The 24,066-nt window shown below is 51.7% G+C and overlaps 2 protein-coding genes across 7 annotated transcripts in view; both read left to right on the top strand.

Annotated features, from left to right (window-relative positions):
* USP5 (ubiquitin specific peptidase 5) overlaps positions 1-14,367 on the top strand; it is a 22,393-nt gene extending 8,026 nt beyond the window's left edge. For 4 of the 6 annotated variants that reach the window (XM_073311615.1, XM_073311603.2, XM_073311625.1 and 1 more), the window contains 17 exons: positions 953-1,086; positions 1,295-1,440; positions 1,773-1,957; positions 3,522-3,616; positions 4,971-5,164; positions 5,416-5,487; positions 7,052-7,139; positions 7,345-7,470; positions 7,980-8,133; positions 8,588-8,762; positions 10,048-10,136; positions 10,396-10,587; positions 11,158-11,301; positions 11,425-11,570; positions 11,703-11,856; positions 12,716-12,800; positions 13,037-14,367. In XM_073311615.1, the coding sequence (XP_073167716.1) occupies positions 953-1,086; positions 1,295-1,440; positions 1,773-1,957; positions 3,522-3,616; positions 4,971-5,164; positions 5,416-5,487; positions 7,052-7,139; positions 7,345-7,470; positions 7,980-8,133; positions 8,588-8,762; positions 10,048-10,136; positions 10,396-10,587; positions 11,158-11,301; positions 11,425-11,570; positions 11,703-11,856; positions 12,716-12,800; positions 13,037-13,130 (2,273 nt within the window). In that variant the 3' untranslated portion in view covers positions 13,131-14,367. The remainder of the gene's footprint in view (positions 1-952; positions 1,087-1,294; positions 1,441-1,772; positions 1,958-3,521; positions 3,617-4,970; positions 5,165-5,415; positions 5,488-7,051; positions 7,140-7,344; positions 7,471-7,979; positions 8,134-8,587; positions 8,763-10,047; positions 10,137-10,395; positions 10,588-11,157; positions 11,302-11,424; positions 11,571-11,702; positions 11,857-12,715; positions 12,801-13,036) is intronic. The other 2 variants (XM_073311640.1, XM_073311607.2) reach the window with 1 other exon arrangement.
* Positions 14,368-15,578: 1,211 nt separating this feature from the next.
* Positions 15,579-23,085, top strand: TPI1 (triosephosphate isomerase 1). Its single transcript, XM_073311753.1, has 7 exons — positions 15,579-15,765; positions 20,519-20,642; positions 20,747-20,831; positions 20,946-21,078; positions 21,413-21,498; positions 21,625-21,712; positions 22,435-23,085. The coding sequence occupies exons 1-7, from the start codon at positions 15,654-15,656 to the stop codon at positions 22,551-22,553; spliced, it is 747 nt and encodes a 248-aa protein (XP_073167854.1). The 5' UTR covers positions 15,579-15,653; the 3' UTR covers positions 22,554-23,085.
* The last annotated feature ends 981 nt before the right edge of the window (positions 23,086-24,066 follow it).

Here is a 24,066-nt window from a genome sequence, read left to right on the forward strand (position 1 = left end):
ATAATGCGTATCAATCTGTTCCTGGCCCCCTTCGTTGCCAAAGAATGGCCAGTTGACAAGTGATTGCCAGTCAACTTTGATGATGCCTGGCTAAAAGCATCATCTTTTCCTTTGAGAAACCAATTTTCCCCCATTCCCCCAACTTGTCTGGTAAACACATTGTAGTCATAATTTCAGCTTATGTACATAACTCTTAATATGCATTTTGTACATACATTACATAAGAATATTGATGATCAGTGTGTTGCTAGTTTTTAAATGATATCTCACAAGGCATATTTTGTACAAAGATTATTACAGGAGTATGTAAGGTGTGAATACAGGGGTGCTTTCAATCACACAAACATTATTCTTTGGTATATGGTCAGTGACTGCTCGAAAGTAACACTGGAGTCTCCGTTATGCAGAGTGCCTGTGCCTGCCTGCTGACATCTCAAAGGGGATGGAGTAAAGGGGAGGGTGTGGGATACTACTTGAACTGTGCATTTCCCAGTTTCTTTAAGTCTGTGAGGTTTGTTCTTGTAACTCTAACATTTCTGGGGGAGACCTGAACTAAGCACTTCCATGCCCTGCCCTCAAACACTGGAACAGCAGGAGGCCTCCCTTTGTGGAAGGTGCAAGGAGCAGTGAACACTCCCTGCCTTAGCCAAGTGGTTTGAAGTGGTAGTGCATTGGCCCTTGGGTTTGTGAGAACTTCTTCCTGTGTCCCCCAATTACTGTTAGTTGTCATTACATCTGTGAATCAGGAGCATCAATGCCTCCCGGTGGTTTTGTCCTCGCTAATGTCACTATAGACTTAGACAGAGCTAGTCACAGCTGTACGGTTCCCTACTTCATACAATATCCAAGGCTGGAAAGCCCCTCCCTGGGGTTGGCATCCATAAGGCAAGAAAGCTGGCTAGGTTATAGATTCTTTGCCTTTTCTCTTACTGCAGTGTTCCTTCTCTTGTAGGCATAGAAGGTGGGTTTGACATCCCAGAGGAGAAGTTTGAATATGATGAAGACATAAAAATAGTTATTTTCCCAGAGCACCTGGAGATCCCACGGGATGGGCTGGAGGGGCTGCCAGACATGGTCCAAGACAGGGTAGGTCTTTATTTTCTGTCTGCAGGAAGCACGCTGTTTTGTAAATTGGATCCAGTAATGTTGTGGTCTCAGGACTGGAATAGCATGGTGGTGTCTGGGCAGAATGGAGTGGCATTAGCAGAGCCTTGTGGGGAGCCCAAGTCTGGAATAGCAAGGGTAGGTGATGTGAAGCTCTTATCCCCCTATTTCTCCCGCTCCCCAATTCCAGATTGCCAGTGCGGTTGAGGCTATCCTGACAGCAGATTCAGCCTCGCGGAAGCAGGAGGTGCAGGCATGGGACGGAGAAGTTCGGCGTGTTTCCAAACATGCTTTCTCCCTGCACCAGCTACAGAACAGTGTCCGCATCCCTCCGTGGTGAGTCTGGCATCAAGCCTGGCCAGGTTCCCTCTTGCCCTGGACACTTCACAACACAACTTCCCTCTCTGGGGCTGTGATGGGACTGTTGCTGGTTCTGCTCCATGTAGCCACGCCTCTCCCTGATCGAGGTGTGGCCCGTGATACAAGCTGGTAAATTCCTGGAAACTCTAGGTGGGGTGTTGACTAGAACTGACTCCCGCTGTATAGGTCTCCCTGGGTCCTCTGCTTCTTGGAGTAGGAGGGGTGTGGAATCCCAAAAACCTTTGCTTATATCATGGTGGGTGAGTAATAGGAAATAGACTGCTCCTTTTCTCTCCCACTGCTGGCAGTGGCTGGAAATGCAACAAGTGCGACATGCGTGAGAACCTGTGGCTCAACATGACTGATGGATCCATCCTGTGTGGCCGGCGCTACTTTGATGGCAGTGGCGGCAACAACCACGCAGTTGAGCATTATCGGGAGACTGGCTACCCGTTGGCTGTGAAACTGGGAACCATCACCCCCGATGGGGCTGGTGAGATGGGAGGACTTAGTGGAGTTGTAGATGCCAGGCATCTGAATGGGTTGAATATGGTCCCCTGACAGAACAAGTGAGGGGGGTTTTGGGGTGTCACAGTAATTGTCCTAGGCCATAGCATTAGCACATGCACCAACTAGCTGCCACCACCACCAACTGGGTTTTCCTGGCCTGATACACTTCTTGGGGAGAGAGCAATGAGATAATTGCTGAAACCCTGTGCTTCCCCTGCCCCCTTCCTTGGAATTCTAAGGCCTTTTGAAAGGGCTATCTGTATTCCCTCTTCCCTCCAGCCTGGGATTGTGGGGTGGGATGTGGGGTGCTCATTGTTTTAGTAGTCTGGGACAGGGAAGGGGGGTGGATAGCGCAACACCCCTCTGCTAGCGAGGCACACAGGGCCTTTGTACTAGAATCCAAGGCAAAGTTGTTTGCTCCTCTTCCTTACCCCACACCTTTTGGCAACTTGGGTCCCCCATTCTTCCCACCTTAGGACAGTGCTGCTCAGACCAGTGGTTTTCAAACTTTTTTTCTGGCTACCCAGTTAAAGAAAATTGTTAATGGCCATGACCCAACGGAGCTGGGGATGAGTGTTTTGGGGTGTGGGAGGGGTTATGGGCTAGGGCAGAGGGTTGGGATGCAGATTGGGGCCAGGAATGAGGGGTTTAGGGTGTGGGAGGGGGATCTGGGCTGGGACAGGGGGTTGGGGTACAGGAGGGGGTCAGGGCTCTGGGCTGGGGGTGCAGGCTCTGGGGTGGGGCTGGAGTTGAGCGGTTTGGGGTGCAAGAGAGGGCTCTGGGGTTGGGGGGTCTCAGGGCTGGGGCAGGGTGTTGGGATCTGGGAGGGGGGTCAGGGCTCTGGGCTGGGGGTGCAGGCTCTGGGGTGGAGTCGGGGATGAGGGGTTTGGGGTGTAGGAAGGGGCTTTGGGTTTGTGAGGGGCTCGGGGTTGGGGCACGGATTTACCTCTGGCGGCTCCTGGTCAGCAGTGCAGCAGGGGTGCTAAGGCAGGATTCCTGCCTGTCCTGGCACCACGGACCACACTGCGCCCCAGAAATGGCCAGCAGCAGGTCTGGCTCCTAGGCAGAGGTGTGCAAGCAGCTCTCCGTGGCTCTCACTCACAGGCACCAGCCCTCACCCCCAGCTCCCTTGGCCAGCGCTCGGGGCGGGGGCAGCGTTCAGAGCCCTGTGGCCTCCTGCCTAGGAGCTGGACCTGCTGCTGGCCCTTTCCGGGGCACAGCACAGCGTCAGAACAGGTAGGAACTAGCCTGCCTTAGCCAGGCAGCACCGCCGACTGGGTCGTTAATGGCCCAATCGGCGATGCTGACCAGAGCCACCACAACCCAGTTCCTTACACTCTGCAACCGAGTACTGGGTCATGACCTGCAGTTTGAAAACCACTGGCTCAGACAGTTAGTCTGTTAGACCTTAAAGCTCTGAGCACTTTATGTTGCTCCCTTCCCCTAGCAGCAGGTTGTTTGAGGAAGAAAGGGTGGGTGTTGGTGGGATCTGGGAGTGGTTGGCGTATAAGCTAATTTCTTTTCCTTTCCTGTCTGTATCCCCACAGATGTTTACTCCTATGATGAGGATGATATGGTGTTGGATCCTAGCCTGGCTGAACATCTGGCTCACTTTGGGATTGACATGCTCAAGATGCAGAAGGTGAGAGGGAAACCCCCAATCAAAACAAGGGGGTCTGAGTATCACAGTTACACCTGTTTTCCCTCAGGAGTTCAGCAAGGGCACCACTGCCAGGGTTCTGCCTCCCCAGCTGTCACCTCTCTTTGGTGGAGATGCGTGTGTCTCTCCCCGCTGACTGGGGTATCTCCAGGCTGAACAGTTCCCTTCCTTCACTGTGTTGTTCCCAGCATAAAACAGACTACCTGAGCAGACTGCTTGGTTTCTCTTCAGAGACTGATAAATGTGACTGCCCCAGTTAAGCTACCACACAGCTCTTTCTATGCGAGCTTATTTATTCTTAGGGCTAAAGCATTATGCAGAAAACACTAAAAGAAGCAGTACGCAGGCTAATAAGCTTACCAGAGATCACCCCAACTCTGATGTGGGTTCTGGCAGTGATTAGCCCTTCAGACCCAGCAGAGGGATCCCATCTGTGGTCACAAGTTCATAACAACCTCAGCTCAGAACTAATTCATGAAACACACTCATGAAACTCATGAACACACTCATGAAAAATTTAGTCCAACCTTTATACAGCTCAGAGGTCTCTGATCTGGAGTTTCCAGGAGCAGGTAATCCGCCAACAATGAGTTTTTCTCCCTAGGGTGTGGCTTCAAAAAAACCTCCCAAGTACCTCCAAGGAAACCCACTTCTCACATATTGTCCAAAACAGTTCTTTGAAGTTTGTAATGTTTCCCCAAGCTATGGACAATCCTACAATAACACACTATCAATCACATTTTTAATACGATGGACCTCCCAAATGAATTAAACCTAATTCAATAAGGTTTGTCTAGGATATTGCAGGCATTTGTCCTCTGTCACACTGAGTCCTCAGCTGGATCTGAGTCTCCAGTCACCAACCAGGGTGGGGGCTGTAACTCAGTTACTGTGCTGTGGTCATTGTGTACACAGCCCCCACTTCCTCTCAAGCAGAGAGCTGACTGGTTTCCCTTTCTTCTCCTACACCCCCCGCAGATTCATTCCCTTGTGGCTCCTATTCAGTACTCCAAGCAACAGGGCCTCCCTTGGGGAGATGGCTCCTCAGACTCTGACACCTCAGTGCTGGGGGATGGTTCCTGAGCTCCTTTTCCTTGCCTCAGACTTGCCCTCTTCCTCTTCTGCGCCCCCCCCCATCTTTCTCACCTTGGAATTGGCACCCCTTAGACACTTGCACACCCTTTCCATATCTTTCTCTCCTCCCCCCCAGTCATAGTTTTCACCAGACAGGATGAATTTAGCTTTGAAATATCTCCTGAAACTCTGTCTTTCTGGCCCAAAGTGTATCTGTGGCTCTTCTCTGAGCTCCCCCCCGGTCCATCTCTTCTCTCCACAGACAGACAAGACAATGACTGAGCTGGAGATTGACATGAATCAGCGCATTGGGGAGTGGGAGCTGATCCAGGAGTCTGGGGTGCAGCTCAAACCCCTTTATGGCCCTGGTTACACTGGCATCCGAAACCTGGGCAATAGTTGCTACCTCAATTCTGTGGTGCAGGTGCTGTTCAGCATCCCTGACTTCCAGAGAAAGTAAGTGAGCTAAGGGAAGGCCCCCTCCCCTCACCACTGCTCCAGTACTGTGGGTTACTTAGGCCATTTAGTCCTGGTCTCCATCCCAATTGCCCCAATTCTACCTGAACTCTGAGAGGAATTAATTCACTCCATCCTTTGTGGGGTGCTGAGATCTTACCTTCTGGGGTTGGGAGCCTTGTATAAGCCAGTTACCCTGCTGGATGCGGCTCTGTCTGCAGCTCCCTTTGCCTCTCTGGTTTGCTTTGCAGGTATGTGGACAAGCTGGAGAAGATATTCCAAAGTGCTCCCTCAGACCCCACGCAGGACTTCAGCACACAAGTGTATGTAGTGCTCTGAAGAAGGGGGATGTGGTATGGATTTGGGGTGTTCCAGTAGGGGGCCCTGTGTCCCATCCCATTTTTAAATTGCATTGTGTTGCAAGTAGGTCCCACTTCTTCTGAGATGCCAACCCCTTGTAGTCATCAAAGATCTCTGGAACTTTCCAAGAGTTGAGGTTTGACTAGGAGATTGGGCTTGATGGGCTAATGGGTCTAAGCCCCAGCCTCAATCTCACAACTGTATAGAGTGGCAAATGTCCTGCAGGGTGTAGTAACCCATGCTGCCCCTGGGAAACTCCTGGTGGGTGTAGTACTGCTAGCTGTCAGTGGAGGGTGTCCTGGGTCTGCAGCACAGACTTCCAGCCAGAGAGAGGTGTCTGAGGCCATGTCTACATGATCGATCTATCGGGTCTAGTGTAGACGCAATAAATCGATCCCCAATCACTCTGCCCTCGACTCTGACTCTGGAACTCCACCACAGGGAGAGGTGGAAGCGGAGTCGACGGGGGGCAGCGGCCGTCGATCCCACGCCGCGAGGACGCGAAGTGATTCTAAGTGATCTAAGATACATCGACTTCAGCTACACTATTCTCATAGGTGAAGTTGCGTATCTTAGATCGACATTCCCCCCTCCCCCTTCCTGCAGTGTAGACCAGACCTGAGAGAAGAGTATACTGGTTTAGGTGGGGGTAGTCCAGGGGTTCTCATAACAGAAATGTTGGTGACCACACTCTCAAATTTTCCTGAAATACTTAACTAACTTTGGGAAAAACAAACAAATATGCACATACACACATCCAGAGATTGGGTCAATTGCTAAAATGAGAGGGGGGTGGGCTGACTTGGGTTGGCAGGGTTGTGTGCAAGGGAATGGGAGTGAATTGGTGACTGGGGCTGTGTGTGAATGGGAGTGTGGAGGAGATGGGAGTAGAGGAAGATGGTAGGGGGAGAAATTGGGCCCAAGAGAGCACAATGAGGGGTTGATAGTGGATATCTCCAGTTATCTCCTGTCCACCCTGGGCAGTAAAGTGTCTGTCTCTCACTTTGGAAAATCTGATCAACCTGCTGGAGGGAATGGGGTGCAGTCTGCTTCCTGCTATCCCATGACTTGGGCCGCAACCATCACTGATTTGGAGGGATTGCATTCTGCCTCCCGCAGCCTCCTGTACAGAGTCACTTGCGGGGCTTCACTTCCTGTGCCAAGATGCTGCGAGATGTGGCTGGTAAACAACTGTTGCAGCCCAGTGCTGGCCACCTTTCTGTGAATGGCTGAGGCTGTCCCTCCACAGTCCTTAGCTCCTCCCTGGCCAGTGGGTGAGGCTCAGTTTTAAAGTTCTGTGAGGTGTTCAAATGGAAGATGTCAGACAGGGCTGGGGACAGCAGAGCAGGATGAGATAGAGGAGTCTTGGCTGGGTAGGAAGAGGGAGCTGGGTTAGTCGAGGTCAGCTGGGGCAAGTCCACGTGAGTTTCAAAGCTGGAGTGATTGAACTGGCTCCTGGAGTGACCAGGGTGTTTGGGTTGGAAGCAGCTTGGTACAGCTTTGATGGTAAATCGTCTGCTATTCCAGAGCCAAGTTGGGCCATGGGCTACTCTCTGGGGAGTATTCGAAGCCAGGCTCTGGAGATGGGGAACAGCAACTGGACCAGAACCAGAAGGTGAGGACTGGGGCCTCGCTACCTTCATGCGGAGGGAATGCACTAAGTGTGTCTGTGATGGTGTGGGGGATCCTCTATGGAGACTCTGTCCAGGGCGTTGACCCTAAAGAGAGGCAGGGTTTGGAAAGATGTACCCCAGGGCAGAGCTGTTGGGAGGCCATGCTCACTCCTTCCTCTTCCTCTTCCCCACCCCCCTTTCTTCTAGGGCATGCAGGATGGCATTGCTCCACGCATGTTTAAATCTCTCATTGGCAAAGGGCACCCAGAATTCTCCACCAATAGGCAGCAAGATGCCCAGGAGTTCTTCCTGCATTTCATCAACATGGTGGAGGTAATGACTGATCCACACTTTCTGAAATCCTGGGAAAGGGACAGCTCCTGTTCTGAGCTCCAGCAAGTTGAGGGCTGGCACCTAGGCTGGATGGAAATGCAGGGAGGGGGCCAGCATGCAGGTATTTTGAAGCACCAGGTTCACCAGAACTAACTTTTCAGGATACCAGTGAGTGACTGCTTCGGGAGAAGGGGATGAAGGTGCACAACTGCAGGGCCTTTTGTTCGGGGCTCACCCCCAGCCCCTGTGAAATTGCTGTTTGTAGACTTTGGGGGAGCTTGGAGTACCCAGAGCTTCCCCCTAAAAATCGAACCCTCTCCTTTGCGGTGGGAATGGGATTGGTTTCTGGAGACTGATGGTGCTGATTGAAGGGCTCCAGCTTGTACACTTGGACCAGGGACAGTGGAGACAGTTCTTTGTCTGTGTCCCATGTGGGGCTGCTGCTCCTGTGATTGGTTGATCTGGCCACCTTGATATTACTCCCATCTTCACCATGTTGCCCTTCCCAGAGGAACTGCCGCAGCTCAGAGAATCCCAATGAGGTCTTCCGTTTCCTGGTGGAGGAGAAGCTCAAGTGCCTGGCCACAGAGAAGGTGAAATACACCCAGCGTGTGGACTATATTATGCAGCTGCCCGTGCCCATGGATGCTGCACTCAACAAAGGTCAGTGGCCTGATGGGGACTGAGGAGGGGGCAGCAGGCACTGGGATCAGTGAGGAAACTCTATCTACTGTGCTCCTTTACTGGGGTTGAGGGGATCTCTCAAGGACCTGAAGAAGCAAGGTGTTCTGGAGCCAAATCCTTCTCCTTCATCACCCCATGGAGCTGGGCAGGGTGGATTTCCTCAGAAATGCTGTGGACAGGTATCAGTCACTCAAGTTAGGGATCAAACCTTTCCCCTGCCTCACCCAAGGCAAGGGTTGTGACTTAGCCTGTGGGACGTCAGCATAATGAAACCATCCTGATGGCTGGTGGAGATTGTGTGCCCTATGCACCACTCTAGGGAGCATGTCCTGATAGGCCCATCTAGCCTGGTGTCCTGCCTCTGGAGGTAGCCAACAGCAGGTGCCTTGTGAGCACCCGGAATCTGGACCTGACTTCTCTGCCTTGTCCCCAGATGAGCTGCTGGAATATGAGGAGAGGAAGCACCAGGCAGAAGAGGAAAAGCAGCCACTGCCTGAACTGGTCCGAGCCAAGGTGCCTTTCAACTCCTGTCTAGAGGCCTATGGGGCTCCAGAGCAGGTGGATGACTTCTGGAGCACAGCCTTGCAGGCCAAGTCTGTGGCTCTCAAGTGAGTGTGGTTTGGAGGTGCTATCTAGGATAGAGATCAGAGTGTGAAAAGCCCTCTTGGGAACCCCTTTCCTACAGTACCCTGGGCAGGGATGTTTCCTAGGGCTGCTCGTTCCCCTCTTAGAAATCCATGACTTGTCAACTCTGTGGGGTGGTTCATGAGCCTCTAGGCTCAGTCTTGTACCATTTTTCCATGGGGATTACAGTGGGCAGAGTTAAGGTGGCTGTGGGGTCCTCAACACTGCATGCAGTGGTACAGAAAACAAAGCAACGGAAAGCCAGAAAATTTGGCAGTGGTTTTGATGCCCCATTATCAGTGTTCTGACATTCTTAATTTGAGTTATGCTTTAAAGTATGCCTAGCCTAGGAGGGAGATATAGACAGCACTCTGTTGTTCTCCCCAGCCTTAACTTTCGTTTTAAAAGAAGTCTCCAGTTATTAAAGTTGGACAAAACTTTCAAAACATAAAATGAGCTGCCCCAGTCACTTCAGCAGAGCTAACTCAAATGCCAGTGGTGATACTTTGAATGTCAGATTTATTAACTATTTCACTGTCCAAAACACAGATCATAGTAACTCAAGGCAGTAATGAAGAGCTACAATGTCTGCTGAATGGCTGTTTGTTCTGCTGCCATTGGCATTCCTTTCCCAGTCAAGAAGGACTCAAGTCCAAGGAGCCTAGCAGAGCCCATGGGGGGAGATATTTTGTTATAGAAAAACTGAAAGACACCCCTTAGCAATAACAGGTCTAAAGAAATGTTGCTTTTCAAGTTGACATTATTAACATTCTACTGCAGTTTGGAGTAATGAGTTGTGTTCAAACCTTTGCTCACATCCAGTGCTGAATATACCTCATTCCTTCAACTATAGTTTAAAATGCATCCATACATGTTTGTTTTACCTGTATTTAATTAGAATTCTAAAATCTGTGGTGGCCTGTACCACATGACAGGGTTTGCGGGGGAGGGAGGAGTGTTTGATTTTCCTGGAGGTGGCCTTCACCCCAGAAAGTTTGGGAAATGCTAGGTTAAGCTCTCCTCCAGTCAGAGCACTTCCTCTGGGAATTGTTCAGGGTTTGGCAGGCTCAGTGCTGAGTACAGTGGGGTCTCTCCAGAGCCATACAGACTGTTCCCTCTGTATTCCAACAGTAGCTCTGGAATGTGCAAGACTCCAAATCCCCTTCCTTGATTTCTCCCTGAGCCAGCCAGTCTCCCCTAGCCCTCCTCCTCCCCCATTAACAAAGCACAGGGTAACCTGTCCAGACATGACTTGTCACTCTCTTTCAGGACAACCCGGTTTGCCTCCTTCCCAGACTATCTGGTGATCCAGATCAAGAAATTCACTTTTGGCCTGGATTGGGTACCCAAAAAGCTCGGTAAGGATAGTGAGGTGAAGCACGAAGCATCGGGATCAATGAGTCCCCAATGCTGCTCTGTGTAGCACGACCCCCATGCTTAGGCATTGGGGTCACTACTGACAGGCGAGAGCACTCCTTACTGCATTGCTGTACTGCTGCTGCAGAATGTCCCATGTGCATTCTCTACCCCAAACGGCTTATCTTTGAGGGCTGCTCATCCGTGCTCTTTGAGCTCACTGAACACGTCCCTGAGGGTCTGATCCAGACTCTTTTACAGATGTCTCTATCGAAATGCCAGAGGAGCTGGACATCTCTGCGCTGCGGGGGACAGGGCTGCAAGCTGGTGAGGAGGAGATGCCAGACATCGCACCTCCACTGGTGACGCCAGACGAGCCCAAAGGTAGCCTGGGGTTCTATGGCAACGAGGACGACGACTCCTTCTGCTCCCCTCACTTCTCCTCTCCAACATGTTAGTGACTCTTCTTCTCTCCTCCTCTTAGTGCCTGACTTACTCCCTCACTCTCCTCATCACTTGTCTCCCTAGCTAATGATTTCCTTCTCCTTTAGTCTCTCTCTTCCTGTTCCTCTACCAGTGACTGTGTCCCCTTGCATGCTCGTTGTACAAGGATGTTGCTGGCCCCAGTAGCCCTTTCAGCTGTAAGTTTGTCTGGGCCCATATTAGGAAGGAGTGGGAAGAGGAGCATGCACAATGCATCCAGAAGGTCTAGCTGGGAGAGAGGTTTGGTTGCACAAAGATTGGTGGCATGGTGAGAGGTGAAGAGGAGACAAAGCTCCTGAGCCATTGCTAGGGAGTGCCTGGCTCATGACTTTCATCTCTACGCCCCCTGCTTGAGGCCTGCGTGCTGTGGGGGGTAAGGACTTAGCCAAGGGACGGGCAAGGCTTACATGAGATTCAGCCAGGGAGGGAGGCTTGAGGTTTGCACAAGGTTGTGTGGGAGGGAGGGGACAGAACTCACACTAAAGGGGTGGGTGGGAGCAGGACTGCCAAGGCTCCTCTAATCTCTCTGTCCCTCCACAGCCCCCATGTTGGATGAGTCAGTGATTATCCAGCTGGTGGAGATGGGCTTTCCCATGGATGCCTGCCGCAAAGCTGTGTACTACACAGGGAACAGCGGGGCTGAGGCTGCCATGAACTGGATCATGTCGCACATGGATGATCCAGGTATGAGAACACATGACCATGACAAAGCCCTCCCACCTGGATCGATGTGCTATACGCTACAGTGCTGCCTGCTGGAGAGGCCAGAGCTAGCCCCTCTGAACTATGTTCTGTTTTCTGCTACAGATTTTGCCAACCCTCTGGTTCTTTCTGGATCTAGTGGACCAAGTTCCACCATCATCTGTCCAGACCCCCCTTCAGAAGATAGCGTGGCCACCATTGTCTCCATGGGCTTCTCCCGAGATCAGGCTATGAAAGCCCTAAGAGCCACGGTGAGGAGCAAGGATGAGATTACTGCAGGATTGCAGCCTTATAGGGCTGTGGCTGGTAACGGCATCCTCAGGGAAGGGAGGTGCTTAGATTTGAGGGGTTCCTGACCTGACCGTTTCCCCCTCTTCCTGCAGAGTAACAGTCTGGAGCGGGCTGTGGACTGGATCTTCAGTCACATTGATGACCTGGATGCAGAGGCTGCCATGGACATCTCAGAGGGGCGCTCAGCAGCTGAGTCCATCTCTGAATCTGTCCCTGTGGGTCCCAAAGTGCGCGATGGACCTGGAAGTGAGTCCCAGACACTGGAGGGCACAAGTTCTGCCCTCCTCTGGGTTCTGTAGGGGCAGTTCAGTTCCTGGGGATGGTGGTGGTGGTTTCTAACCATGGGGCCCCAGCCTTCCCCAGAGCTTTAGCCTCCCTAAACTCTTAGGTCTCTCACTGATCCCTGAGATTCTAGCACCTCCCAAGAGTTGATCTGGCTGCTGGGGCAATGTAACAGAGAGGAAGGGGAAAGGGTCTGTGCCCACTGGGAATCATCAGAGGGATGAATGGGAAGTGGTGTCTAGTCAGATGCAGGGGAGGAATAGGGGTGTCCTGCCAGGGAGGTAAGGAGGGCTCTGCTCCCATCCTTTGGAACCCCATCTCTGTGTTGCCTCTGAGATTGTTCTTTTCTGGTCTCCTATCAAAACACCTGGGCTCTAGCCAGCCAAATCTTTGTGGGAATTTATGCCCAAGCTGCTACACTACTTGCTGTAATGTGGAAAGCCCCATGCAGCAGATGTGTGAGCCAGGGCCTCCTCACTCATCTACTTCCCCCTCAAGCTCTGGGAGGTAGGCAGCAGGTAAGGCTGCCTTGAAGGAGCTATCATGTCTCCTCCTGCTTGGTTCACCAGTATCTCCACAGAGCTTGGGTCTAAAATTCTCTTGGCCTTGTGATTAGGCGGCTGCCTTGTTCCACCTACTCCACCATGAAACATGTCTTCTCAGCCATTAGTGCGGCCCAGACCTCTGAAGGCCTCTGTAGGGAGTCATGGGACAATAGCTCCTCTCTAGAGAGCTCTTCCGAGGGGCAGGAGTATCCAAGGGTATGTAACCCTCTCTGCCTCGTCTCTCTCTCTGACCACCTCTTTTTTCCTCTCTCCCTCAGAGTATCAGCTTTTTGCCTTCATCAGCCACATGGGCACTTCCACCATGTGTGGCCATTATGTCTGCCACATCAAAAAGGATGGCAGGTAAGAAGGGCTCGAAGGGACAAGAAAGAACCTAAAGGCAGCAGCTTCTAAGGATAAACCAGTATCATTCCGCCTTTTACTTCAGTGGTCTAGTGCCATTCTCCCTGTGGATCCACTGTCACTGAGGGAGGGAAAAGAGAGGAACAGGCCACCGTGTCATATAGGAGGGAAAGGTGGGGACAGACTTGCAGGTCAGCTGCAAGCTGATGGCCCTCATCTCTCCGTCTCTGTTTCAGGTGGGTGATTTACAATGACCAGAAAGTCTGCGCCTCTGAGAAGCCACCCAAGGATCTCGGTTACATCTACTTCTATCAGCGGATTCCCAGCTAGAACCCCCTCCTACTGTGTGCGGAGCGGGGGAGCAGGCTGCTGGCATGAGGAGGGGGAGGCAGTGACAATAAATACAGAGAAGCAGTGCACATTCTTTCACCCCACTCCCGCTGTGTCTCCACCTATGCCACTGCTGTAACTCTGGGGCCAGGCATTCCTTGGCTAATAAAACTGGGGGCTGGGGCCCCCCATGGACATGAGTGAAGAGGGGTGGGCAGATGGATTTGTTTCAATATAAAATCTCTCATTACCCCTTATCCAAGACACAGCCTCTAGTGCTTTGCTGCTTGGTGTAATTATGCCATCGCCCTTTCAAGCTGAAAGGGGAGGAGGGGGACGTGTGAGTGTGTGTGTGTGTGTGGCTTCTCTCCCTTGCCCCCCCCCTTCCCAGGAGGGTGCCATCCAGGAAATAATGTGGGCCATAATTAGCACCACTTCCTCTTTGTGTGCCCCTTAAATACCAAAATACACAAAGGATAAAATAAAAATCTGAATACCCCCTGGCTTCTGTCTGTCCCATATGTTAGTGGGGGGGCCCCGTCAGCTGGCGTATCTGAACTCCTTCCTCATCTAACATAGTGCTCAGTGTAACCCTGCCACTGGCAGTTCTCTACTTTGGCATATGAGCCCTTGTGCTAAGAAGCTTGGATGGGAGACCTCACTGCAAAGCTAGATGCTCTCCTGTCTTTGTAAGTACCTGTTGTCCTAGCATGTGGACAGTGACATGTGATGCAGGAGATGTATCTGTTAAAGCAGAGGTGAAAGATGGCTGTGCTACCAGTAGCTACTAAATATCCCATCAAGTGGGGGCATTTGCCCCTGGATTGTTCAGTAAGTTTGCAACTGTTAGGGTTGCTCATGCCTAAATACCCATTGCTTGAACAACCACCCTATGTGGCTCTGGCTATGATGATCCACTCACTTTTGTTTTCCACACTTGATTATTGGTGTAACAATGCGATCCCTTGAGAAATTAATGGGTACACAATGCAGCAGCCTTTCTGGTAAACACAGCTTTTGTTTTGTTTTCTGTAGTGGTGCGATAGTGAAAAGGGTCCAGGTCAACGTCTGTTCTCATTTAAAGCCCTACATGTGATGGGCCGGAATAATTCCCTCTCCCTTCCTTGACCAGTTGCTGGGGACGGTACATGATTGTTTTGTTCCTCCTTTTACAGGGTGAAAGCGCTATCCGTGTGCTTGTGTGTGCACGTAATAAAGTACAAAAAAAGTCAGGTTACTTTTTTGGGAGTGAAGTCTAGGTGCTTGGAGCTGGGAACTTGGTCTGGACTCCTGCGTTCTACTTACCCATAATGTCATGGGCATACCGGCCTAGTACGTTCTGGATGGTTTCTTGTCCTTGTGGAAGTCACATAAGGCTATCCTCTCCTTCCTGGCATTGTGCCCTCTTCTGTACACCCCACCGAGCAGGGACAGAGGCTTTTTATGTCTTGCAGATTGGGACCTGTCCTCTATGTTGCAGGTGAGCAGCTGGGATCAGAGTTGGGATTAATTCCACTCTCTGGATTCTAATCATGGCATCAAGGGAAAGACCAGCTTCCCAGCAGGAATTGCCAGGGCAGCTGATCATGAATCACAGTCTCTTAATCTGCTCTAAATTGTCCTCCTTGCTCTTCCATCCTTAGGGAAATTGAGCTCCATTGGAGGTGATGATGCTCCACAGCTTATGGAACACAGCAGCTCAAATATTTTTAATTCTGAAATAAGCCTTTCTAGGTGGGGTGATGAGCTAGACAGTGACAATGACAGTGTCCTTGTCCTCCTTCACTGAGGTGGAAAGAGACCCAGACCAGAGGAAGGCAGTAATAGAGCTGGGTGCAGAATCCAAGCCTGGATGCTGGGTTCCCTGCTATAACCTTTTAGCCCCCCTTAATGCCCCATTATCCATGGCTGCTTTAATGATGAAAGTTAAGGAGCCCCTTTTCCCCTCCTTCACCTTTCTCTCTGTTAATTCATGGGAGGCTCCTTTACAAAGTGTGGGATGGGGAAGGCTGTCCTTTCCCAAGGGATGGTGGTCCTTTCCCACTCAGCCCCTTCACAATGACTACCTGGGGAATAGCAGGCAGCGAGTGGCCCTAGGGCAAGTTACATTTGGCAGCTGTGATCCTTGCTGGTGCCAGGTATTGGAGATAATTAGGGAGCTCTGAAATTTGTTAGTCCTTCCTACTAGCGTCATGGATGATAGGGACAATTGTGGCTCTGCCCCTTTCCCCTATCAGTGCGAAGGTAAAGGTAGTGCAACTGCAGTTTTGACCTCTCCCCCCTTTGACCCACTAACAAGGGAACGGTGACGCATAGGGGGGTGGAGCTAGAGGAACGTTGTCACTCCATGAGGTGGAGAAAGTGCAACGCGTAGACGCTTCTCGGGGAGGAGCACGTGGAACGTACAGACAGATGTGGGCGTGTCTCCGGCTCACTTCTCTATAAAGAGGCTTGACCGGGGGGCTGCGTGCCGCGCGTTCAGTCTCCTTTGTGTTCTCGCTGGAGAGCGGTGTTCCTTCCCTCATGGCACCGAGGAAGTTCTTCGTGGGGGGGAACTGGAAGATGAACGGAGATAAGAAGATCCTAGGCGAGCTGATCCACACCCTAAACAGCGGCAAGATCCCGGCGGACACTGGTGAGTGGAGGGGGGAAAGGGTGTAGACCGGGAAGGTAGGAGGAGTAGGAGATAGGCTGGTAGGTGAGTGTCTCCTTGGGATTGTTCCGGAGTCTCTGCCTGCTGGGGACATTGCTATTAGCTGCCCTATTGGCCTCTGTGTGAGGGAGGTTGTAGGAGCCTGGCTTCAGCCCTGAGCATAGTACCCCCCCCCCACTAGCGCATAGTGTCTGACTACGGCAGCCATATGTCCCCACCTGCCCGACCCCTACGGTACCCCGGACTCTGACGTGCTGAGTCTATGGGAGCGGGGACAAGCGGCTGCTGAGTTAACCCGCTAACCAAAGCTGAGGGAGCTGGGGTAGCCAGAAGCTGTTTTGCAGCAGCCCCGCAGTGCAGCGGGCGGCCGTGCAGGCAGCTAGGGACACCAAGTCGCATGTGGAGCTCTCTGAGATGTTGCTGGGTCGCGGGAGGGAAAAGGAGACGCTGACGCCGCACGCCTCGGGCACGGCTGTAGGAGCCCTCGGCGGGTCTCGTTTACCCGCGCTCCCCGCTCATCCTCCTCCCCCTCCGGAGCTGTGCCCGCCCGCACGTACCTAATGGCTGGTTTCCTCCTGCGCTTGCCGAACGGGGAAGCGTCATGTGGCTGGGGCGGCTGCTGCTGCAGTCTGGGATCCCCGCCTCGCTGGAGGGATGGCTGCTCACGTGGTGAGGCCGTGGGGTGCCGATCACTTCCCGAGGCACCAGTAGAGGGAAGGAGGGAGACCAGTCAGGGATGGGAGAGGAGTTTGTCTGAGGAGCCCAGACAGTGGGATGGGGACCCTGTTATAACCCATCCATCTCTTCCCCCTCTCCCCTGAGTCAGAGCCTACCAGATCTACTCTGCCCTCCAGAGTATCATGGGCCACTAGCGCCACCCAGCACCGAAATGAGAGCAAAGCATTACAGCCCTCAGGAGACTGGACTATTGCATGCCCCATGAATAGGAAGGATTGAGGTGTGCCAGTGCCCCGAGGCCCCCGCAATGGCAGGGAAGTGATTAAGTGAGGTATACTGAGGTAATCCTGGCAAGTGACCTGCTCCCACATGCTGCCTCCGTCTAGTCTCCCAGCCTTCACTTGTCCATTTGTGCTCCCCACTGCTTGGTCTGCCACCATGCTTCTGCTGACTCAGTTCTGCTCTCTACTGGTAAGTATGAAAGGTCAAGTTTGTGTGCATTATGGCTCCACCCCAAATTGGGGAGGGGGGTAGAACAAGTGACAGGCCCTGAGATCCTTCTTCCTGAGATTCCCAGCTGGAACCTGGAGGGGGTGACCTGAGGTCTTCCACCCGACCTGAGCCAGACCCCTCCATCCATTCCCTGCAGCTCCTAGGTGGCAATGTTCCAAGCAGTAGGCCTCCAAGTTGGTCATTGGGTGAGATGAAAAGAGAGGGCGCTGCACAAGTTGAGTTAAACTAGGCTTAACTTGACTCATTAAATTGTAACTGAAACGGACATGAGATACACGCTAGTTTAACTAAATCAGTTTAAAATCACACCTTTATTTAAGCTGGTGCAGCTTTTTATTTGGGCAGACCAGGCCCTTGTTATCTCTCCTTGCCCCAGGGTTTGTACTCCTGCAGATGGATCTCCTGTTCACCAGCTTCCCTTTGTGGCTGCTTCAGCTGGTATCTGTGTCCTCCAGCAGAAGCTTAGCTGGTCTCCTCCACCATCGTCTCCTTGCTGTCCTTTTGCCACCACCGCCATTGAAATATCCTCTGCCTCTGGATCTTCTGCTGCCCATCTCCTCAGAAAGGGCTAGGAGGCCCTGCAGGGAGGAGGGAGAACTGCTATTCTGGGGGAAGTGCTCTGAAGAAATGTCAAAGGTCTCTGAGGAGGCTGAGACCTAAATATGTCCAGTGGTGACTGAGCTAAAAATACCAGCTACTGTACTTGGTTTTGGAAACCAGATCTCCCTCGGCTGCAAAAGATCAAGGGGTTGGCCTTGGAGAGGAGGGGTGCTGGTGGCATCCTCTCTGTGCCCTGCTTCCGCCCCCGACAATCCCTGTATAGCTCCAGGTCCTCGGATAATTATTAGGTGCAGGGGAGAGCACCAGTAGCTACAACAGTGGCCCCTTCTGGGGAGGCAAGACTAGGCAGCTGCAGGCTTCCTCCCCTCTGCTGTCACAATGCTCTCTGCTGCAGAGAGGGTAAAGCTTCAGTAACACACACATGCAAAGTATGGCAACAATTCTTTCTATGTAATCATTAACCAGCTAAATGAACAAACTAAATAAATCTCTCGACTTAAAATTGTTCTGTACCCTTCCAAATGGAGGCCATTAGCTAGACTGCAAAGTCTCCCTCCCGAAGGGGTGGTCTCACCTAGTCCCAATGCACAAATAGGATGGCAGGGCCCCAGAGTATGTGCATAAAGGCTCTTATGAGGTGGTTACTGCATCCAGGTCCCTAGGGCTTTATAGATTAAGCGCCTGGAATGGTGCTTGGAAGCCTGTGCATTTAGTGGAGGTGACCAGACATGCTCAATGGAAGCGGCAGCCTTGGTTTGCACCTAATCTCTACATGTTTTTCCTTCACTTGGCAGCATTACTTTTGTCTCCTCCCTTCCTTATCTCAGCCATGCCCAAGACAGGCAGGCAAGCTGCCTAGAATGAGTGCAAAGGATACCCAGAGCGGAGTGTGTCTGAGTTTTAGAATTTATATTGACCTATCTACAGTTGCTCAGCGGTGTGATACCACTGGGAGCTGTAGCTATGAGAACCTAACCCCCGGTATAGCTGTGGCTAGGTCAACAGAAGAATGCTTCTATTGGTATAGCTACTGCTGCTCAGGGAGGTGGATTAACCACAGTGGGGAGAAAAACCCTTCCATCACTTTAAGAAGCCTCTAAGCTATGGAGCTACAGTGGCATAGCCACAGTGCTATAGCTGTGCCACTGTAGCCCCCGTAGTGTAGACAGGCCTGCAGTTGATGGCTAGGGAGCTCACAGGCTGATTTCCTCAGTAACTTGTCACATCACCTCCTATAATTATAAAATTGGTGAAGCAGCCTAACAGGGTTCCCTCTAATCTATTCCCTAGGGGCCAATACACTAGGGCTCTAGTACTCGGTGACCTTAGTGGCATTCCAAGTCCTTTTCATGGGGAGATAACTCCCAGACCTCTCAGTGCTGGGAAATAGCTCCTGAGCAACTTTCCCTTGTCTCCCTAGTTGGTCTCTATCCGGGCTCCTCCTAAACAATCCCCCTCCCCACTGTGCCTCTTGCCTTCTCAGACTCTTCATGCATTTATCATGTGCACACACAACCCAGTATTGGGTTTTATGAGCTTGGTAGATTTAGCTCTTTGACTCTACCCCTAAGGCAGAGGTCCCCAAACTGTGGAGCGTGCCTTCCAAGGGGGTCACAGAGAGGAACATTCAGGGGGCATCGGGGTGGCAGGGTTCGGGCCAGCCTCCATGGGGAGGGAGCGCCGCCCAGCCGCGCTTTGCTCCCAGCCCTGCGCTCAGCCCCTGACTGACCCCGGCCTCAGTTCCGTTACCCCTACGCACATTCCTCCCATCCCTCCCATGAGCCCTGGCTCTGGGGCACAGAGGGGTGCAGACGGGGTAAGGAGCGGGGCATGACCCTGAAAAGTTTGGGGATTACTGCCCTAAGGCTTTGTCTACACTAGCACTTTCGTTGGAAAAACTTTTGTCAGTCAGCGGTGTGAAAAAACCACACTCCTGACTGACAAAATTTTCAGACAAAAGCACTGGTGCAAACAGTGCTATGTCGATGGAAGATGCTCTCCCGCCAACATAGCTACCGCCACTCGTTAGGAGTGGTTTAATAATGGTGGTGGGAGAGCTCTCTCCCACCAGCATAGAGCGGATACACAGGAGACCTTAGAGTGGCGCAGCTGCAGTGGTGCAGCTGTGCTGCAATAAGGTCTGTAGTGTAGACACAGCCTAAGGCTTAATCTCTTCAGCCCCCTGAGCATTTCTGTGGCTCTTCTCTGGGGGTGAGGAGCCCAGAGCTGAGCAGATCATGCGAGGTGGGCTCTCCCCAGGCTTGTCTAGAGCAGCAGTTCTCAAACTTTTGTACTGGTGACCCCTTTCACATAGCAAACCTCTGAGTGTGATCCCTTTATAAATTAAAAACACTTTTTTATATATTTAACACCATTATAAATGTTGATACAAACCAGGGTTTAGGGTGGAGGCTGACAGCTTGTGACCCCCAGTTTGAAAACCCCTGGTCTAGAGGGATTGGTCTCTGGGTCTGCAGTCCCCAGAATTGCATTGGCCTACCTTGCACCCTACCCAGTTACAATCGGTTAACTTGCTGCTCCCCTCTCATTCTCAGCAAATGTAAATTCTGTCCAACAAGAACAGAATCCATGTCCAATTTCTCAGTCTGAAAGTTACATGGGGTCCTTGCTCTGCTTTTGTGCTATGGTGTAGAACCCCAGAGCTGTGCCCTCCCCTCTAGTCTATACAAACATTGAACTGAGTTTCCTCTGATACTCACCATGGGTCCCTTAAGAGAAGATTTAAACTAGAGTGGAAACGTCCCTGCTGTGTCAGTGGGTCTCCAAGTTTCAGTAAGGATAATTTTTTTGGAAGTGTTCTTACAGCTTGGCAGAGCCAGGATAAGCACTTGGGGTGGAGTTGAGGAAGAGGGAAGGATCAGGGGATGGAGTGGGGGGGAAGAGAGGGTTCAGCAGTTGGGAGAGGATCAGGTGTGACCTCTAATCCACCCCCATGAGATTAATGCTCTCTCTTGCCTTCCAGAGGTTATTTGCGGAGCCCCCTCCATTTACCTTGATTTCACCCGTCAGAAGCTTGACACAAAGATTGCAGTTGCAGCACAAAACTGTTATAAGGTGCCAAAGGGAGCTTTCACGGGAGAGATCAGGTGAGCCCACCATGGGGTGGTGGAGCTGAATGAACGTAGAGTCCTTAGGGGCCCTTCCCAGGACAGGGGCAAGACTCTAATCTTGCTCTTTTCTCCCCTTCCAGCCCAGCAATGATAAAGGACATCGGAGCCACCTGGGTGATCCTGGGCCACTCAGAGCGAAGACATGTTTTTGGGGAGTCTGATGAGGTGGGCCACTTTGGGATTTAGGGAAAAACCAGCTTTAACATCCCTGTGGTGGGGGACAGAGCTCCAGGTAGGACCTGTGAGTGTCTGGCTAACTCTTCCCCTTCCTGCTTCCAGCTGATTGGGCAGAAGGTGGCCCATGCACTGGCTGAAGGTCTTGGTGTCATCGCCTGCATTGGAGAGAAACTGGATGAGAGAGAAGCTGGCATCACAGAGAAGGTGGTTTTTGAACAGACCAAAGTGATTGCTGGTAAGAGTGGTGGGGGTTTTCCCTTTGGTCCATAACAGGGAAGAATATTTTTCTGTCGCTTTTCCCTCTGCTTTGGAGGGACCCCACATGTAAGATCTTGGGAAGTATATTATTATTTCTTGGTAACTTATTCCAGGAGGGCAACAGAGCTGGCTTTGTGTGCGCTTGTTTGGGGGCCTGTGTGAACAGCATCAGATGTGTCTGAATACCCAACTGCTCCTCAAACAACAGACAGCTCTGTATGTGCTGGATAGCCTCCCTGCTCCGCCCTCCCCAGTAGGTGGTGCTATATTTTGTCTCCCAAATAACACTTGCTTCCCTCTCCCCACCCCAGATAATGTGAAGGACTGGAGCAGGGTGGTTCTTGCCTACGAACCAGTTTGGGCTATTGGAACTGGTAAAACTGCAACTCCCCAGCAGGTATGAACAGGGTTAAGGAGCCTGGTGTCCATCTTTCTCATCCCCTTTCAGAGGGTCTCTAACTAAAAAACACTCTTTCCTCAATGTGGTTGGTGTCCCAGTAATGCAGCTCTGGTTTCATTACAGGCTCAGGAGGTTCATGAGAAACTGAGGGGATGGCTAAAAAGTAATGTGTCTGAAGCTGTCGCTCAGTCCACTCGGATCATCTATGGAGGTAAACAGCTCCTGGCACCCCTCCCTTTCCAGTGCATAACATTGTCCATTCCCTCTCTTCCCCTGCTCGTTTCTGCCTTTTGTCCCTTCAGTTGTACAGCTGTTCACTTGTTCTCTGCCAGGCCAGTGGGGCCACTGTGCTGCCTGAGGTAGTGCAGCCTAATATACAGAGGGGGTCTGGGACTCAGGAGACCTGGGTTCAATTCCTCACTCTGCCACTGGCCTGATGGGTCACCTTGGGCAGGTCACTTCACCCCATGCCTCAGCTTCCCCATGTGCACAATAGGGATAATGAAACTTGTTGCCTCTGAAAAGCACTTAAGATCTACAGATGAAAAATGCAGTAGAGTGTGGTGGGGGTATTATTATTACATATTAATGATACAGGCTGGACTCAGAGTGTGCATTAACTGCCCCCCTGTTTTTTGAAGGACTCTTCAATATCACAACCAGCTTTCCATGGAACTGTAATGATAGGAAAATGCTTCCCTTCCCCACTCCCACCCCCCATTCTTGTTCTGATCTGCAGGACCCCTCTTTTGGGTAAGGGGGGGAGGGGGCTGTGGCAGTGAACTAGCCACTCAGCTTGGTGCCCCGTAGATAGAATACAACAGCTTTTACCTATGCCCCAACCCCATAGCTAACCAGTCACTTTCCCTATCCCACCCACAGCATTGACCATGAATATTTAACCCTTGTTTGGAATCATGCCCACCTTTGTAGGTTCAGTCACTGGTGGGACCTGCAAGGAACTGGCCTCCCAGCATGACATAGATGGCTTCCTTGTTGGCGGTGCCTCCCTCAAGCCTGAATTCCTGGACATTATCAACGCAAAACACTGAACCGATCCAGAGTCCAAAAGGGAAAACCATCGTGGAAGGGAAGGAAGGAGAAATAAAGAAACTATAAGGAAGCTCACCCCTTGCCCCCTCACCTATGACGCCTCTCCCCCCATTCACTGTAACTGTTCCTCTTGCTAACTGCTGTCACCCTGCTGGATTCTGATTGGCAGAGAGCCTTTTTCCAGAAACAAGGTTTTATTAGTCTCCACCTCTTACCTGCCCTCTCACCCTCTTAAGTGGGCAAAACTCTGTGTAGGCTTGTGGGTGGGTCTGGCTGGCTGTGCCCATGTGCCTGGTAGACCAATCAGAGGTCATGGCCTGTCTGTCCCTCCCTCTCACCCATCTTCCTCTGTAGTGCTGTAATAAGGAGGTCACTTGGGCTAGGGAGAGGAGGAAAGGCTGCCTCTTGCACCAGGCAGCCTCTGGTTTGACCAGCTGGGAGGGAGTGCCTGGCAGCTGACATCCCTGTGAGGCATTGTCACTTTTCCATGTACCTTAACCAGCAGTGAATAGAAATAAACATGGCACCGGATTGTGTCCCAGTGCAGTCATTACTATTAGGGGTGAGTAAGGAGTGTGGCAGAAATGGAGTGTCTCCCTCAGGCAGGCCACAGCTGTATGGGGAGGGCTTCCTGCAGGATGAATGTGGTAGGGACAGTGTACTGAGCTGTTTCATACTCCCTTGCATTCCTTCCCCAGGGAGCTGGGCACTGCTGTGAGAAGTGTCCAGTATTGGAACTGCCACTGGGTGAGACACAGCTGTGGAGGAAACTCAGGCACCCATCTCTGAGTCTAGCCCATGTGCCTCACCACTGGAGGATTTTCTCCAGTGTTTTCCAGCATGTAAGCTCTCATTTCTGAAAGAACCACGCCTGTCTCTCCTGGCTGGGAAGGAATAGTCATTTCATGTTTTGATGACTGGCAGCTTCAGTACTATCCACTCCAGCTGGCAGTGAGGGGGAAATAGAGCTGCAATGTGAATTGCTCCTATTCATCTTACTAGGGGTCTGACTTGTAAGGATGGATGGCGGTGTGGTTATCTTTCACTGACTGGCTCAGCACTGCCCTGATCCAGACAGGCTCCACTGCCTTGCCGGGGGGTGGGGGGAAAGCAGCCGTGGCCTACTCCTGCAGCACTTGTCAATACTAGCTTCTGCAGCGCATTACATTTGCAGTCTGAGGGGCTTATCCACTTTCCTATCTACTGTGAGAAACTGATTTCACTTACTCTACCTGGCACTGGGGGGGGGTGCCTGTTCCTGAGGCTGTGCCAACCAGGGCCTTCTGTACAAACTGGATCCTGTTTGCTGATGGTAGTAGGAGCCTTCACACTCTGTCACCATCCATGGCAGTAACCCCTTCAACCCTGCTGACTTTCCAAGGTCCTCTAATTGTTTAAACTGTCAGAGTGAGGCCAAGGGTGGGTGCAGTGAGTATGGGAGGGGCCTGTGCTCCCCACCCTGCCACCACCAACTATAAGCCTGGCTAAGAGCCCTCCCTGTCAAATCCTTCC

This window comes from Lepidochelys kempii, chromosome 1 (assembly GCF_965140285.1).
Source record: "Lepidochelys kempii isolate rLepKem1 chromosome 1, rLepKem1.hap1, whole genome shotgun sequence".
Lineage (NCBI taxonomy): Eukaryota > Metazoa > Chordata > Testudines > Cheloniidae > Lepidochelys > Lepidochelys kempii.

Coding starts and splice junctions, on each gene's coding strand:
- TPI1 (XM_073311753.1), top strand. CDS start 15,654: ATGGCACCGAGGAAGTTCTTCGTGGGGGGGAACTGGAAGATGAACGGA. Junction 21,079..21,412: donor ACAGACCAAAGTGATTGCTG/GTAAGAGTGGTG, acceptor TCCCCACCCCAG/ATAATGTGAAGGACTGGAGC. Junction 21,713..22,434: donor CACTCGGATCATCTATGGAG/GTAAACAGCTCC, acceptor CCACCTTTGTAG/GTTCAGTCACTGGTGGGACC.